This window comes from Phialemonium atrogriseum (genome assembly GCF_030411735.1).
Source record: "Phialemonium atrogriseum strain 8032-3 unplaced genomic scaffold QBC33scaffold_2, whole genome shotgun sequence".
NCBI classification, from domain to species: domain Eukaryota; kingdom Fungi; phylum Ascomycota; class Sordariomycetes; order Cephalothecales; family Cephalothecaceae; genus Phialemonium; species Phialemonium atrogriseum.
The window spans coordinates 2,203,462-2,220,356 of record NW_026848139.1 but is presented as its reverse complement, the minus strand read 5'-3'; the positions used below and the strand labels follow the sequence as shown (position 1 = coordinate 2,220,356).

The following is a 16,895-nucleotide window of genomic DNA, read 5'->3' as shown; positions in this document are numbered from 1 at the left end:
GTGTTTACTATGTGATCTTGCCATCTCTTGCTCTCCTCGTCATGACCCTAAGATCACCATCACCATGACGTCAACCTCAAGCAAGGTCCATAGACATATCCTACCTATATATCGATGTTTCACGACGTAAACGTCCATCTATCCTGCAACAAAGCCATTGTGCGTAAATCACCTCTCAATCATCAATAATGAGCACCGAACAAACACCCAAGCTCCCCGGAGAGCCACTCTCCACCAAGAGCAAAGTCCTCGAAACAGGAGCCTCACTGGCCCAGGTCCGTATCCCCAAACCCCCATAGTCGGCCAAAACAGCCCGCTGAACTCCCTCCCCATCCCAAGGACTTCACCCCAGTAAAGAGCATCTGCGCCCACCTCAACGCCTTCCACGTCTACGCCTCCGACCCAACCCGGCACGTCGAGGCCAACCACTACTGCAGCCACCTGACAGAAGGTTCTTAGCCCCCTTGCAAAAGTGGACAACATAAAAACATGGAACTAAACGGTCAACCCCCAAGACGTCCGCCAATGCCTCCTCTACGACAGCGCCCTCCCCACCGCCCGCCTAATCGGCATAGAATACATGATAACCCCGACCCTGTACTCCACCCTCCCCGCCCCGGAGCGCCGCCTGTGGCACAGCCACGTCTACGAGGTGAAATCCGGCATGCTGATCATGCCGCTCCCCGCCTCCGTGGTCCCCTCGGCGGCGTGGGAGCGCGCCGAGACGGCCGAGATGGCCGACGTGGTGCACCTGTACGGCAAGGCGTACCACCTGTGGCAGGTGGACCGCGGCCACGAGCTGCCGCTGGGCGGGCCTGAGCTGATGACGAGCTACACGGCCGACGGGCAGTTTGACTTTGATGCTGTGGTGGGGGAGCGGGACGAGAGGTTCGGGACCGACTGGAGGAGGAAGAAGGAGGTTAGGGGGGATATTGGGGAGCCTGAGATCCATCCGGGTGAGTTTGCTGATCTGCGCTGCACTTTGTTCTTGACTACCAGGATGATATTGACTGTTTAGATGCCGATGCCGCGTGGAAGAAGTCTGAGACTGAATAGGGGGACAAGTCTATCAGCTGTAAACAAAAAATTGCGCGTAAAAACTACCATCTTCCTTTATAAAAATCTCCACCTGCACACTATGTTCCGTTCAGCGTATCAACTCCCTCTCACCCCCACAGCAGCATTACAGTCCCGTCTCATACACCACTCATCAACCCAACCCCCTCAAGATACCAGTCACCCCCGACACAATCGCCTCAGCCCCCTCCGGCCCCACCAATTCCCCCGGACCGAACACGCCAATGTCCATAGACAGGCCCCGTATCGCCACTTCGATATCGACCGCATTCTGCTGCCTGGTTAGCGTGCAATTCTCAGAAGACGATGTTGACCTCGATGGACAAACTCACAGGATAAGCGCCCCGGACTCTATTCTCAGAGATGGCGAGCTCCCCCAACGCCCCAGCAACCCCGATACTTTCTCCCTCCCCGTTCATCTGCCCGTCAACCCCTTCCATCCCAGCACCATCCACCTCCTCCACCTCCAGCCCAACCGCCCCACCTGCCCGCTCCACCGGCGGCAGACTCAAAAAGTTGACAAAGCAGTCGACCCGGACCCCCGTCCAGGCCCCAATTTCCCACAGCCCGACCAGCAGGCGCGCATCCGACGAGATGAGGCGGACGTCCCGGTGCACCTCCCCGGCCGCCGCGACGAGGTCCGACGACCCGCGGCGCGGCCGCCGGACGCGGAGGGGCACCATGCAGAGGGTCGGGTAGGGGAGGTCGTCCATGCCGTCGACGAGGTGGCGGTTCGCCACGTAGATGCCGAGAACCACGTCGCCGTCGTCGTCGTCAGGCCCCGATTCGGCTGCGAGGAACTTGGCGAATGCGGCGAAAAATAGGGCCTGGAGGCTGATCCCCTTGTCCAGGCAGGTGGATTGCAGATTCGACACGTCTGCGATGGCTGAGCGCGTCAGCTGTGCGGTACGACGCACTGATGCTTTTGACTGTTTGGGCAGCGCAGACGCTGGAATGGCCGGGAATGGTGTGGTCCTCGCCCCTCGGAGGTATTCAACCCAGAAACTTCTCCTTCTCTCGCGTTCTGCATCCATCGTCTGCAGAGACAGTAAACGCTTCCAGGTCTGATCATGACTCGCGTCTCTCGATGGGTACTTGCTCTGGCATAGCAGCACCCTAAACCGTTCCATGATGATCGGGAGACTGACACCATCGTAAAGCGCATGATGAATCGCGAGCTTCAAGCCCCACTGTGAGCCACCCCTGGACTTGGCTTGCAGTGAGACGAACGGCTGACGCGAATGCCCCAGGCCCCGCCCCGTTCCGTTGGCTCCTTCCATAACGTTGTTGGTCGGCTCAGATCCTGGCCGGTGCACCATCTGGATGAACGGCAAGCCCTGCGACGCCGTCGCCACGAAGCTCGTTCGGAGAATGGGATTCTCCCGGACCAAGGTCTGCCAGGCCGAGAAGATAGTATCCAGGTCCCCGACGCCGCGCAGGAGATAGCGAAACTCGGGATAGAACACCTGCCCGGACGTGTTCTGCCAGGCGCTGAGCATGTGAACCTGCATCGGCGTCGCCGGGAGGACGCCTTCGAACAGCGACGCATCAAGGCCGTTGGCGGCAAGGACAGCCGCCACATCGACGTCTCCCACAGACGGCGCGAAGCCAACGCCGTCTCCTCCGTGGTGCTTCCCATTTATCTCTGCAGGCGGGGTGGAGGCCAGCTCGGACATCTCGGTAATTGAATTCGCCCCCAGGATCTGGCGAGCATTGAGGGAGATGCCTTTCTTCCGCAGGAGGAAGCTCGCCTTGATGGCGCTGATGGAGTCGAGGCCCAGGTGGTAGACGCTGTGCCATCTCCTGATGGACTGAGCCGGGATTGCCGACAACTCCGCCAGGACCGCCCGTATTTGCCCTTCTTTTTCTGACCATTCGAGACTCTCATCGCCGTCTGCGTTATTGGACTCGGCCACCCCATTCTGGGAACTCGGGCTCATTATGAGACGGAAGGGCGACAGACCGCAGACCGAAATCTCGTCCCCGTCAAAGGTAAGCACGTCGGCAGTTGGAGAGCTAATGAGATGCTTCATGACGGCATCCAATTGATGCAGCAGGAGACCAGGGTCACCTTCCGCAAGATGGTCAGAGTCACAAGCTACCCTCCAGATCATACAAGCCTCGCCCGCCTCCATCTCAACACAGACAGGATAATCCACGGCAGAGGACCCGTCAACCGATTTCATCAACTGCTTGCCGCCGTTTGCTGCGGGATCCAGTTGTCTCTGATGTATAAAGAGCGAGTTAAACAGCGGTCCTCCGGTAGCGCCGGCGAGCCTTTGAGCTGTCCGGAGCGGAAAATGTTGGAATTGCGCGATGCTCGCCATGTTCTCCTGCATGTATTGCAGCCAGCCGCAGACGTCGCCATGGAGGACGCTCCGCATGGCAACGGTATTCATGGTCGGGAACATCAGCGTCTCGGCCAGCTCCGTCTCCCGACCCGAGAGCACGACACCAAATGTCACATCCAGAGACCGCGCTCGCGTCGCCAGAAGCGCGGCCCAACATGCTTGCCCAAGGATGTGCGGAGAGATGGCCATCTGCCTGCAGAATGCCTTAATGCGTGACAGCGGGATAGAAGACGACGCCTCGGCTCGGTTGATGTTGGCGGATCGCAGATCCTTAGATTCAGGTGTCTTACTCGGAATGACTGTCGCAGGCGCACCACCCAGAAAGCCAGACCAGAAACCCTGCGCCTCGGGGCTTGACGACGCTACGATCTCGCCCAGATGGTCCTCGTAAGAAGGTCGGGACACATAAGACCCGTTGTAGGCTGCCTGAACATCGGCGTGTAGCAAACTAAGGGACCAGCCATCGTAAAGCGCATGGGCAATGGAGAGGACGAGATATCGTTGGGTATCAACAGTTGCGAACGCGAGCTGTACCAAGTTCGATCTCCCCGCAGTCTTGCATGCCCGCCGCCTTGCGTAATCAATCACGTCGGGCAGGTCAGACACAGATGTCAGCCGAAACTCGCCGATAGGCAGAGATGCTGTCTTTTCAACCACTTGGCAGAAGGCGGTATTGAAATCGGAGCTCTCAATAGAGATGAACGAGGTGCGCAGGATTGGCGAGTTTTCCACCACTGTTTCCCACGCGGCCTTGAGTCGGTCGAGGTCGACATCAGATTCCAGCTCGAGGATGTCGTGGTTAAAGTAGTGGTGGAAGTCTGACTGTATCATTTCGGCAACCATTGAATCCTGCAACGGCGTGACAGGGAGGGCTCGCTCAACCGCCCCCATGTCGAATCCGATCCGAGAAAGAAATCCTTCAAGGTCTGTCGACAATCTGCTGGATTTTGAAGTTCCATTTGTCACCACATGTCCGTTTGTGCTTGTCCGGGGCTGCTCTCGAAGTTGTCGCACCAAGCCGGAGATTGTCTGCCCTTTCATCAACTGACTGGTGGTCAAGTTCAAGCCAGCTTTGCGCAATCTCGTCGACAGCTTAATGGAATCGATGCTGTCGAGGCCGAGTTCCAACAGCGGCGTCGTAGCGGCGATGTTTTCCGGGGGGACCTGAGCAAGAACACCAAGCTGCTCGCGTATCAGGTCTGCCGTGGGCGTCCACACAAAAGCAACATCCTCTTTCGCCTCCTGATTCTGTCCCACCGAAATTGCCTCACATGGGACGCCGACTTGGATCTCTTTACCGTTTTGGGTAACCGGGCGGCTGGGATCATTGGCGACATTCTCCGCAGCCTCCTCGACTTGGTCCAGCAGGTTGGACAGGACATCCGAGTCCGCAATTCCGCCTTGAGCGACCAGGAGCAGCCGGAGTCGGTTGTCGGACGTTAGTGTGGCTTCGAATGCCAGGGGGAAATCGGGATCAACGGTCGACTCCTTCTCCTTCCAGAGCGTCCTCTCGTGCCCGGTCCGAGCCGCCATCCTCTGGAATGAAAACAGCGTGTCGAACAGCGGCTTTCCGGCGGAGCACCATTTCTGAATGTCCCTCAGGGGAACATGCTGGAATGGCAGAATGGCAACGTTGAAGTCATGGCACTTCCCGATCAACGAGGACCAGGTTTCAGAGTCCCCGGACACGGAAGCCCGGAACGGCACGGTGTTGAAAAGTGGCCCGATAATATTCTCTGAGCCTTCGAGATCGATCGAGCGGCCAGAAGTGATGAGTCCAATACTCCCGCTGTTTGACAAGATCTGCTGGATGACGGACACCCAGATTGCTTGAATGACTGACTGGTGGGTGACTCCAAGAGAAAGTCGCACGACATCCAGTTTCTCAAACGGAATATCCCTTGCACAGCTTGTTGGCTGAGGGATTGGATTGGCAGAAAGTTGAGGGAACGGCTGAGATGATGCCCCTTGAAGGTGGTCGACCCAGAAGCTTTTGCACGACGAATAGCTTCTCAATGGCCCGCGAACAAGCCCGTCGAGGAATCTTGGCCCGTAATCAATTCTTTCCGTGTCATAGTATTCGCCAATCACCCGATCCAGCATGAGTTCAAAGCTGTTCGCATCGTACAGCCCGTGGAAAATGTGAACAACGAGGAGCACCTTGTCCGAGGTCTCGACGGAAAGTAGGTCAAACGGCTGAGAGATGTTGTGCCGATTAGTCTCAATCCATGACTCCCTGTATGCCCCAAGCACGCTCTCCAGGTCTTCGTCAGGTTTGACACTGAGCTCTGTCCACAAAACAGGCGCGGGTGTCAAGGCAACCTGGACGTGGCCATCGGTCGTCTCGACAAAGCAGGTTCTCAGTACCGCGCAGGCGTCTGACACTCTCTGCCAGGCCATCCTGAGGTTAGAAATGGACGCCCCGTCGGACAGCTCGAACCGGAACGCATTGAAGTATGCGCTCCCGACACCCGGCATTCTCGAGCGCGATATCATCCCTTCTTGTAGCGGCGAGCACGGAGCGATGTATTCGACCTGACCGGGCTCGAGCCCGAGTTCTTTCAGCACGTGCGCTCTGTGTCGATGGTGGCAGGCTTGGATGAGTTGGCGAGCAGCTGATTCGGAATTCGAGTGGGCAGATGCTGTGTGAGAGTCCAAGGCATCGGCCAAATCTCCCAGTCTGGGATGCTTCAGGATGATCGTAGGGGTCGACTGGGGCAGCCCTTCTCGCCTCAGAGCTATGGAGAAGCGCATGACGGAGATTGAGTCGATCCCCAGCTCGAAGATGCTCGTCGAGGGGCCGGCATGATGATGTAAATCAATGGACTCCATCGACGCCAGAACTTTAAGAATCCTCTCTCCGGTGCTGCTCAGTCGGCCGCCCGAGGCAGCAGCTTGTGTTGTGGATCCGGCCGAGATGAGCAGTGCCGGGTCCATGGAATTGAACAGTTTCTTCAACTCCTTGACCTCTGCCTTGTTGTTGGACGACAGCGGGATGTAGGGCAACTGCAGTACATAAGTGGGAACCATATAACCCGGCACCTTCTCCCGGCAACAGTCCTGGACCCGTTTGCCTAGCTCGACGGCTCCCAGGCCGGTGATGACGTGCAGAGTGCTCTTCTCCCTCTTCTCGCCATTTTGGAGGTGTCCCACAGCAACAACGAAGGACACAAGCAAGTCTTTCTCCTGCTTCTCGTTTCGCACCACCAGCGTTGCCACGTCCGTGACCTCCCCCACTCCGGACCGGATAGTGTGGTTGATCTCTCCTATTTCTAGCCGCTGGCCGCGGAGTTTCACTTGGTCATCGGCACGGCCGAGGAAGTCGAAGCAGCCATCGTGCAAGATGCGGACCAGGTCCCCAGTACGATACACCCGTTCTCCGAAGCGGGCCAGTGTCGGAAACCTCTCGGCGGTGAGGTCTCCTCGGTTAAGATACCCCTTACCCACCAGCTTGCCAGAGACGCACAGCTCTCCCACAGCGCCTCGGAGGACGGGCATCTCAGACTCCGGCTTGAAGACGTATGAGCCAACATTGACAAACTGCCTCCCGATGTTGGAAGATCGGCCATTCTTGGGGACGCGGGGATACGTTGTGACCCCGATCGTTGCTTCGGTAGGGCCATAGGCATTGTAGATGGCCCCTTTCTCGCCCCATTTATCGAGGATCTCTTGTTTCAGCTGCTCTCCGCCGGTGATGAAGACGCCCTTGCAGAGTGTGGGGACTTCATCTGGGTGTAGAAGGCGAGCCAGGCTTGGAGTGAGGTCTATGTGTGTGATTTCGAGCCTGGATATCACGCCGGCAAGGTCCCCGAGGATCAAGTCGCGCGGGGCCGCCACAAGCGTTATCCCGACCGACCAGCTCCAGTACTGCTCGAGAACGGCCACGTCGAAGTGGAAGGACGCGAACTGAAGCCAATTAGACGTCTCGTCCCAGCGACCTGCGAACAGCTCCTGGAACGCTAGAATGGCTTGGACCGCGTTCTCATGCGTGATCTCGCAGCCCTTCGGGGTACCCGTGGTGCCCGAGGTGTAGAGGCAGTAACAGACATCACTTGGCAATAGCTCCCGCTGCAGGTGGACGGAGTGGCAGGACTGCAATCGAAGTGTATCTTCGCCGACAGTGAGCACCGGAGCGCTAGCAATCCAGTCCATGCTGGCTCTTCTCTCCGCGGACGTCAGGAGGACGGACGCGCTTGAGTCCCTCAGGATAAACTCCTTTCTGGCGGCCGGAGCATTGGGATCGAGGGCGACGAAGGCACAGCCAGCCTTCAGGATGCCTAGAATAGCGAAGAACGCCTCGGGGCACTTGTCGAAATAGACAGCCACGATATCTCCCACCTTGACGTAAGGAAGCAACATCTGTGCTACCCGATTGCCGTTCTCGTCCAAGTCTCGGTAGGCCCACGTCCTGTCAAGGGGATGCAATCCGTCAAAATCGTGGACGAAACGGAGGGCTGTCTTATTCGCCGTCTTGCGCGCTTGAGACTCGACAAACTGATGCAGGAATCTCTCCTCAGAAGGCAGACTAGGTTCTTGTGCTGGTGTAACCGAGAATAGCCTGGGCACAGACTCGAAGAGGTCGCTTTCATGGCCATCGGGGAAAGTAACCAGGGAGCACAGCGTGGCGTCAAACTGCTCGAGAAGGAGTCCTGCTTGTGGCTGGGGTAAGATATCGCTGAAAAAAGTGATGTGATACTCAAGCCTGTTCCCCTGGCCCGGTTCGATCTCGATAGAGACCGGATAGTCAATGTTGGACAGGTCATCCACGATATTCCACGAGGAAGACACCTCCGTACTGGGGCTGAACCTCTGGTAGACAAGGAGGGTATCGAATAGTCGTGTATCGGGATGCCCAACCCACCGCTGGATCTGCGTCAGGGGCACATGCTGCTGTTTATAGAGGTCGGCGCTCCATCTCAGCATGGCGTCCAGGAGTCGTCTATTGGAGGCATCGTTCTGTGCAATAACTGGCACCGTCGTAATGCACGGGAATACCGCGTCCTTTGTTGCCTCCGAGTTCCTACCGGACAGCACAGTCCCGAAAGTGACGGAGGACTCCCCCAGATAGGACGACAGTATCCGTGTCCAGGTAGCCTGGATGGCAGCTTGCATGGTGGAGCCGGAAGCTCTGATCGACTTCTCAATATCCGAGAACGGTAGATTACTCGTCATTGACTCAACCAGGATGGCCCGTGTTTCCTCTCGTAGGGGCGTTAGGACTGGAAATTTGTTGACGACCATGTTCTTGGCCTGCTCCTTCCAGAAGCCCTCATGATTGCTTGCCTGAGATTGTACTTGTTCAAGAATGTCAAGCACCACCTCCTCGGTTCGTGGAGAGGCAGAAAGGGAGATTCCACTCCATACTCGTGCGAGATCGTCGAGCAAACGACGCAGGGCATGTGCGTCGTAGAGAGCGTGGTGAATGGCCAGATGCACAAGCAGGCCGTCTTCGCCGTCCATGCACACCGCCTGCCACGGCGGTTCGTGCAACTGCTGCATACACGCCGCTGCCGCGTCAAGCCTCCATTTCTCGAGGTTGAAACTCGAAAGGTGTCCGTCTTCCACTGCGAGTACCGGAGGGGGTTTTGAATCCGCACTGTATTGTAGCATTGCAAACGGAGCGTCTTTATCGTGTATTGGGACGAAGCCTGTCCGAAGGATTGGGTGGGTGCGCGTGAGTACAGCCCAGGCATCGTCTAAGCTTGACAGACGATGACTGCCGCTGAGACGGAGGCCAATGAAATTGAAGTAGTCCTGACCCCCGGACCTGATGAACTGCACAAGCATGCCAGCCTGGAGGGAAGTGCAGGGCAGGACTGCCTCTACCGCGTCCGACGGGATTTCGAAGCTGGCCAACTGTGGCCTCACTCGATTCTGGAAGTCGATGAGGTCGTAGGTCTGCCGGGGGGGTGTTGCCTGTTTCGTGGTCATGTGGAGAGCAAGTTGCTGGCTGGTATTGTGCTCGATCACATCGCTGGCGGATATGGCCAGACCCCGTTCTCGGAGAAGAGATGCGATCTGGACGGCGTTGATGCTGTCTAGGCCCAACTGGTAGATTGTTGTTTGGTGGCGGATGCTGCTTTCCGGCACGGAAGATAGCTTCGAAAGGATTAATCTGACCTGCAACTCCATCTCGGACCAGTTATCTCCCTCGATCTGCTGCGTTGCTGTGACCTCTGTCGACTCCGCCCGTTGCGGCTTGAATTCTGACAGCCTGGACACAAATGCGGTAGGGAGGTTCGGCGCAACGGGAACGTGCGATGCTGGAAAGTTGAGACACAGGTCGACGGAGTGACGGAGAAGATCGGATATTAATATTATCATGGTATTCGAGACATTACACCTAAATCAGGTCGAGGTCAGTCTCAGGAACCAGAATCTAGGAGGAGAAAGACGTACGGTTCGTAGTGAAGCTTTATCGACAGCTTGTCTTTGTGGGTATCAGGGATGAACTCGCAAACAAGAGGTACCTTATTGTAACGTAGTCAGTAACTACCATTAATCAGTGCTCATCAAAGGGGGGATGCAGAAACGGCCAAACCTACATCCATCTCGCCGTCATCGCGCTCTAATGCCCAGATTTCCTCATCTAACGGTCTAGAATGCTGCTGCAAAAGCAGAATGGTGTCAAACAAACGCCGGTTCCCGCGCCGCGGGACGAGGGATTGGATAAACCTCAACGGGGTGAACTGATGCTCGAGGATCATCGGGTTCAGTTTCTGGAAGACCTTCATGAGGTCAATGTTCCGCCTCGTCTCCGACAACCTCATGCGTACAGGGATGGTATTAAAGCAGGGTGCGACCAGTTCGTTGATGCCGTCAACAGGAACCGACCGACCGCTGACAACATTGCCGAAGCAGACGTCGTCCGAATGCAGAATGGCCCCGAGAACAGAAGCCCAGGCAGCTTGGCATAGAGCCAGAAGGGAGAAGCCTACTTCCCTGGATCTCTCATTGACCTCGCTCAGGGGCATGTCGACTTGACACGACAAGATTTCCTGTCGATTCTCGGTGTTCCCGCTCTCAATCTGCGGTAGTTGGAGGGGCTCAAGTCCAGCCAGCTGCTCCTTCCAGAAACCCTCACGAGTAGAGGACGGAGTCAGAACCTCTCTCAGGAATGGCTCAAGAGGGGGAGCTGGGGGTAGTGTGTGGCCGTGTACAAGCTCTTCCACCTCGAGCAGTAGTTGCTCAACCGCCACGGCGTCGTACAAAGCATGATGGCAGATAAATGATAGGTAGGTCTGGGCTTCATGCGTGATTATGGCAAACGAAACGGCGGGTTCCATCGAGTCAATGGCCTCGCCTATACTTGCAGCGTGGCGAGACACGCAGTCGTCTATCGTACCACCCGAGCTGTCGATGGAGTGCCACCGCGGCTGCCAATCTGCGAAGACGACTTGAGCAATAGCGTGGCGGGTATCATTCGTTGATGCGAAACAGGTCCGTAGGATCCCGTGCCTCTCGCACATCAGGCCCCAGCATCGCTTGATTAACTCTGGCTCCGAACGAAGACTGAAGAGCATCTTATTGAGGTACGAGCCTCGGCTTGCCGAAGACGCAAGCATTCCTTCTTGGAGTGGCGTGCAGGGGAGGATTCGTTCGACTCGCTTTCCCAGGCCCTCGCATCTCGACCGAATCCCGCTTTCAAACTCATCGGAGAATGTCTTCAAGTTAATAGCGACAGAGTCTCGGTCTGGCTCCCCAGTCATTTCGAGCGTTTTCGCTAGCCGAGTCACGCACGAATTTTGAAGGATGACTGAAACCGGGATGCGTTTGTTGAGCTGTTGTTGGAGCCGCCGAGAAAGGCCAATAGCAGAGATGGAATCGAGGCCCAGGCTTGTGAACGGTGTCCATCTCTGGATATCGTCCTGTCGCACGGATAGGCTCGAGCATACCGCATCCGCGACTCGCCTCTCATACTCCGTCCACTGCCCATCAGCAGGAGCCATATCGACAGAGGAAGATGCTGCTTCGAGGTACGCTTGCTCGAGATGCCGGAAGGTCCGTCGGAGCCAGCCTCTATCCAGCTTGCCCGCTGCCGTGAGAGGTACTTTGGAGATGGGAATCAGGAAAGCTGGAACCATGTATGTGGGGACTTTGGACGAAAGGAGCTGGAATAAACGCGCGTTGACGGCTTTCAGCCTGTCATCTAGCTGAAGGGGTTCCAATCGCGGAGGGTCCTCAGTGCCACTGTCGAAGACGTAAAAGGAGGCAAGTTGGTCAGCAGTTGAATCTCCACGATTGACAACCAGTGTGATGCAGTCCGAGACCTCGCCTGACTGCCTGACAGCCCCGCTGATCTCATCCAGTTCGATCCGCTGGCCACGTAGCTTTATCTGGTCGTCAACTCTGCCAAGGATTACCAGGGAACCGTCCGGGAGCATTCGTCCAAGATCACCGGATCGGTACAACCGGCCGAATTCTGGGTGGTCGATAAACTTTGATGATGTAAGTTCTGGCAGCTTGAGATACCCCTGGGCGACCTGATCTCCGCCGAAACAAAGCTCGCCAACGCAGCCGTACGGGACAGCATCAGAGGCGTCTTTGTGCAGAACGATGGCAGACGTGTTCTCGAAGGACCATCCCAAATGCTGGATTATATCGGCCTGGCTCATCTTCTTGACGGTGCAGATGTTGGTCGTCTCGGATGGGCCATACCCCTGGTAGAGCTGCTTGGACCATCTCTGCGCCACGGCCCCCGTCATGGGCTCTCCGGAGGTAACCAGGAACTCAACGGAGGGTATGTTGGCAGGCTCTACCAAGGAGGCAACGGTGGGTGTCATGCTCAAGTGGGTGATCTCCAGCTTTCGAATCGATCTCTCCAGGTCCTCGAACAGCGTGTCGTTCACCGCCGAACAAAGGCACATGCCTCGAGTCCACGCGAAGAATATCTCAAAGACAGATACGTCGAATGCCTGTGAACAAGACTGGAGGAGCCTTGAGTCCCCAGGTACGGGGTATATCCTAGAGAGGACGTCGAGGTTGCTCGTAATGTTGAGTTGCGTGACACAGACCCCTTTCGGAACCCCTGTGCTGCCTGAAGTGTAGATGATGTTGGCGATGCGTGAGGGATCGGCAGGGATCTTGAGGTTAGAATTGTCATGGTCCCGAAACCCCCTTTCTTGGAGGTCAATGGGCCGGCAGGAGGGGAGTTGCTTCAGCTTCGGGTAAGTTTCCGTATCTGTGAGACACAAACCAACACCAGCCTGCGAGAATATCGTTTCCACTCTTGCCGCTGGGGTACTCGGAAGCAGCGGGAGGTAAGAACACCCGGCCTTGACTATACCAAGGATACCAGCATAGAGCAAGATTGACTTCTCCATGACAATCGCCACCACACTCCCGAGTGATGCACCGTTATCCTGGAGCTGCCTCGCGATTTGGTTGCCGAGTTGGTTGAGGTGTTGGAAGGAAATCATCTCAGAGTCCATTGAATCCTCCGAGATGGCATGGGCGAAACACACGGCTGTCTTTTCCGAACTGGCAAGGACCACGGCTTCCACCGCCATGGCGAGGTCAGGAATCCCAGACAGAGTCTTGGGGTTGGTGTTGTACAGAGAGACGAGGTTCGTGGGGAATGCGGCACGGATCGATGACAATTCCTGATCCAAGTTCTGGAGAAGATGGTGCATCACACACTGAAGCTGTTCCATGAAGATCCTGGCATGTTGTTCTGGAAATGCATCGAGACGGTAAGTGAGTCGGCAGGCTACCGAACCTTCCCTTGGCTCTACTTCAAGCAGGAGCTTCGTCTCGATGACATCTCGATGGCAGATTTCCCGGATCTCCTGTTCCTGCCGGCTCTGGCTGTAGAGGGATTCCTGGTAGACAAACAAGACGTCGTACAGAGCCTGGCCAGGCAAAATCCCGCACGTTTTCTGTATCTCCGACAGGGGAAGCACGCTGTGTGGGAGAGCGGATCTGTTGGCCGCATGTATTGTCGCCAGAAGGTCTTTGACGGTCCTGACTCGCGAGATGTCCGCGCGTAGGGGCACAGGTGCGATACACGGCCCCATGATTTCTTCAATCCGCGACACTGGAATCGTCCTGCCCGAGGTAACCGCGCCAACTACAACGTCCTCATTCCCTACCAGCGAGCTCCATAGCCACACGAGAGCCGCTTGGAAAAGGACTTGAGGGCCGAACTCGAGTTCTCGAAATATGGTCCTCACCTCTGCTGGGTCGACGCTGATGACAATCTCCTCCGACGCTGTCAGGCCTGATTCGAGCCTTGTTGCAGACAATTGTGGGAAGGGAGACGGTTGATATCCTGCGAGGTTCTCTGCCCAGAACCCCCTTGCGGCGTCGCACTTTTCCGAGTAATCGTCCGAACCAAAATATGCGAGGACCTCTCTGAACTGCGGTCTGGTTTCGATGTCTTCCAGCTTAGAGAGTCTGTTGATATCTGCCAGCAGCATGTCAACTGTCCACCCATCGTAAAGGGCATGGTGAATATGGAACAAAAGGCGCCGTTGGCCATTTTCCAGCGGCGGAGAAATTTGAACTCGGAGGGGGTGAAGCAGGCCACTCTCTACTTCGATTTCGAACCGTGAATCAAGTTCATCCACTACGGAGACCTGGGTTGCCTCAAGAGCCTTCCAAAGCACTTGGACAAATTGGCCACCGTGATAGACGAAGCCCGTCCTCAAGACCTCGTTCATTTTTGCGAGTTGGGAAATCCACAAGCGTATTGACTCTTCTGGAAAGTGTCCAGGGACCGCTATTTCAACAGAGTTACAGTAGGCTCTGGGATTTAAGATGGTCTCGCCAAGCATTGAGATCTGGAGAGGTGTGCATAGGAAGACTCCTTCGACGTCACCGAAGCGGCCTTCAAGTGCGGGTATTGTCCCGATTAAATCCTGGTCAAGGTCGATGACTCCCTCCATCTTGTTGTTGTTGCTGTTGTTGGCCTCCAGTGAAAGCTCCTTCTCATGTTCACGGTGCCTGAGAGTCGCACGAAGATGAGAGATTGTCCGAGAACCCAGGATATCCACGGCCGAGATGCCAAACCCCCCCTGGCGCAGGGAAGATGCAAGCTTGATCGCGGCGATAGAATCGAGGCCCGCCATCGGGAGATTCGTGGAAGGATTAGCCTCGATGCCAAGCGTCTGGGACGTAATCTGGCACAGTTCCCGCTCCAGGTCATCCTCGAATTGCGCAGCACCCACGCTTTGTTGGTCCTTATCGCGGGCCTCCTCGTAGTCCGCAACCAGCCGTTTGCGGTCGGCCTTTCCGGAGGGTAGTTGTGGGAATTCGTCCATCAGCACGATATCTCCAGGGACCATAAACGCAGGAAGCCACGACCTGCAAGACTCCTGGATCCGCGCTTGCAGATTGTCAACGCCATCCACCCCGCAGAAGAGGACAAGTATGCTGCTAATAACTGCTGCAAGGGCGCTGTGGCATCCGGGAGTCCGCAGGGCTGCCTGTTCGACCTCGCCTAGCTCGATGCGCTGGCCCCGGAGCTTGACTTGGCCGTCGGATATGCGGCCGACGCACTCCATTGTACCGTCGGGAAGGATTCGTGCCTTGTCACCGGTCCGGTAGAGGGGCCCGTAGGGGCTGTCAATGAACGCGGCAGCAGTTTGGTCGGGGCGGTTGAGGTAGCCACTTGCCAGCTGGAAGCCACCAACCGCGAGCTCTCCGACCTCGCCGACCGAGAGTACGTGAGGAGGCTCGGCGTCACTATTGCCACTTTCCGGTATCCGGAGAATGAACGCAGAGACGGTATCCAGTGGGATGCCGATATTCCCCACTCTCGAGGCCCGAGAAAAGGCCGGCTGGAGGGAACAGTGTATCGCGGCCTCGGTTGGCCCGTACATGGCCCAGAGCATGCTTGGTTTGTCCTCGTCGCCGCCACCAAACTCCTCCACGACGGGGTTTGTCAGCATTTCACCGATCGTGAGGAGCAGGCGGAGCCCTGGGGCGTTCTCGCGCTTCCGCAAGAGGCTCCCGGCCACGGTTGGGGTGAGTTCGCAGGCATCCACATCCATGTCCCTGATGACAGCCGGGAGATCGTTGAGCATTTCGGGCCTGCTGCAGCTGACCAGAGTCTTTCCCCGGAATAGGGGGAAGAAGATCTCAAAGACGGAGACGTCAAATGTGGGTGCTGCGAATTGGAGAAACCTGGAGAAGGCCGGGATGTGACGGTCGTGGGCGAGGAGGCTTTGGGTCGCCGCAGAGTGCGAGACCCCGACCCCCTTGGGCGTTCCCGTAGACCCAGACGTGTACATGACATATGCCAGATCTGCTGGCTGTGGCAGCCGTGCCAATTCAACGGCCCGCGCCTGAGTCTGTGCCTGAAACCCATCCTTGTTAAGGACGAGAATAGGGATTTGTGGGCCATCCTGCGGGATTCTCGAGGCAATCTCCGACGTGCAGAGTACCAGCCTTGCTGATACATCCTTGAGGATGAACTTGACTCGTTCAGGGGGCGCATCCAGGTTGAGCGGACAGAATGCACCTCCAGCCTTCAGGACAGAGAGGAGGGCAAGATAAAGATGGGGACCCTGAGGTGCCAGAATAGGGACAATAAAGGGTTCATGTGTCGGAAGAGGTTGCACAGCTGCTGAGATGCTCGCTGCGAGCGAGTCCGAATACTCATGGACCTTCTCATAAGACAGCAAGCTCCTCGACCCGTCTGGCGACCGGTACTCGATGGCCGATGCGCCGTTCCTTTCGGCATACTTCGGGACCAGCTGGTGGAGCAGTTCGGGACCGGGCAGCCGAGACGGAGGGTGATTCAGGATCGCCAGAGACGGCAAGTTTCCCTCGTGTGCAGACTCCATCCTTTTTTTTTTTTTTTTTTTCGCTTGATAGGCTTATCTCAGATCAGGTCGTGATGGTTGGCCAACAATCGGCCTGTATGTCTCACAGACCCAAGTCCAGAACCTGAATATGTCCACCAATATATCAGTACACCCCCCTTTGAGGGCCAGTTACCGGATTCGATGGGTTGCATCTGCAAGGACCATAAGCTCGTAATAGGGAGAAGGAGATTGGGTGACACCCCACGGCAGGCGACGAGTCAGAGGTGTCGGATTTGTTTGACGAGCCCGGTGATTGGGGGAAGGGGCTCGTTGCTTTTTTTCGTCTTTCCTGGGGGATGGCGCACCTTGGCAGGTTTTAGCAAGGTGCATCCAAGATGCGTCTTATTCTAGGTTATATGTAAGGTGATGTGTAGGGGGGGTTCTGGTGGGAGGCTGATAGATTGTACGACGACGGCGGGGGTGGGGGAGGGTGGAAGGGGGGGTAAGGCAGGTGGTGGTTGAGTCACTTGAACCCGGTAACTTGGGGGGCACCTTCCAGGCTATAACTACCTGGGAAGTAACTGACGAGAAGCTTCCGTAATAGAATACCTGACCTACCAAGGGAGGATGGGCCGGTGTGGGGGCAAGTCACCGATGTCAACGGGGTGCGTGTCAAAAAACGGGGAAGTTGGGGAAGTTGGGGGTTCCCGTGCTGAGC

The 16,895-nt window shown here is 56.6% G+C and overlaps 2 protein-coding genes across 2 annotated transcripts; one reads left to right on the top strand and one right to left on the bottom strand.

Moving 5' to 3' along the window:
* The first annotated feature begins 15 nt into the window (after positions 1-15).
* QBC33DRAFT_173206 (DUF1264 domain-containing protein) lies at positions 16-1,215 on the top strand. Its single transcript, XM_060422357.1, has 4 exons — positions 16-275; positions 340-451; positions 516-956; positions 1,019-1,215. The coding sequence occupies exons 1-4, from the start codon at positions 189-191 to the stop codon at positions 1,054-1,056; spliced, it is 678 nt and encodes a 225-aa protein (XP_060288237.1). The 5' UTR covers positions 16-188; the 3' UTR covers positions 1,057-1,215.
* Positions 1,196-16,664, bottom strand: QBC33DRAFT_173273 (Nonribosomal peptide synthase). The gene is made up of 3 exons (XM_060422359.1): positions 9,974-16,664; positions 9,828-9,898; positions 1,196-9,771 (listed from the first exon to the last, which is right to left on the bottom strand). The coding sequence occupies exons 1-3, from the start codon at positions 16,214-16,216 to the stop codon at positions 1,374-1,376; spliced, it is 14,712 nt and encodes a 4,903-aa protein (XP_060288236.1). The 5' UTR covers positions 16,217-16,664; the 3' UTR covers positions 1,196-1,373.
* Positions 16,665-16,895: the final 231 nt, after the last annotated feature.

Excerpts from the sequence above, each read along its gene's own strand:
- QBC33DRAFT_173206 (XM_060422357.1), top strand. The coding sequence starts at position 189 with ATGAGCACCGAACAAACACCCAAGCTCCCCGGAGAGCCACTCTCCACC. Across the intron at positions 452-515 it reads CTGCAGCCACCTGACAGAAG|ACGTCCGCCAATGCCTCCTC; the intron begins GTTCTTAGCCCC and ends TCAACCCCCAAG. Across the intron at positions 957-1,018 it reads GGAGCCTGAGATCCATCCGG|ATGCCGATGCCGCGTGGAAG; the intron begins GTGAGTTTGCTG and ends TTGACTGTTTAG.
- QBC33DRAFT_173273 (XM_060422359.1), bottom strand. The coding sequence starts at position 16,216 with ATGGAGTCTGCACACGAGGGAAACTTGCCGTCTCTGGCGATCCTGAAT. Across the intron at positions 9,899-9,973 it reads GCGATGACGGCGAGATGGAT|GTACCTCTTGTTTGCGAGTT; the intron begins GTAGGTTTGGCC and ends CGTTACAATAAG. Across the intron at positions 9,772-9,827 it reads ATAAAGCTTCACTACGAACC|GTGTAATGTCTCGAATACCA; the intron begins GTACGTCTTTCT and ends GACCTGATTTAG.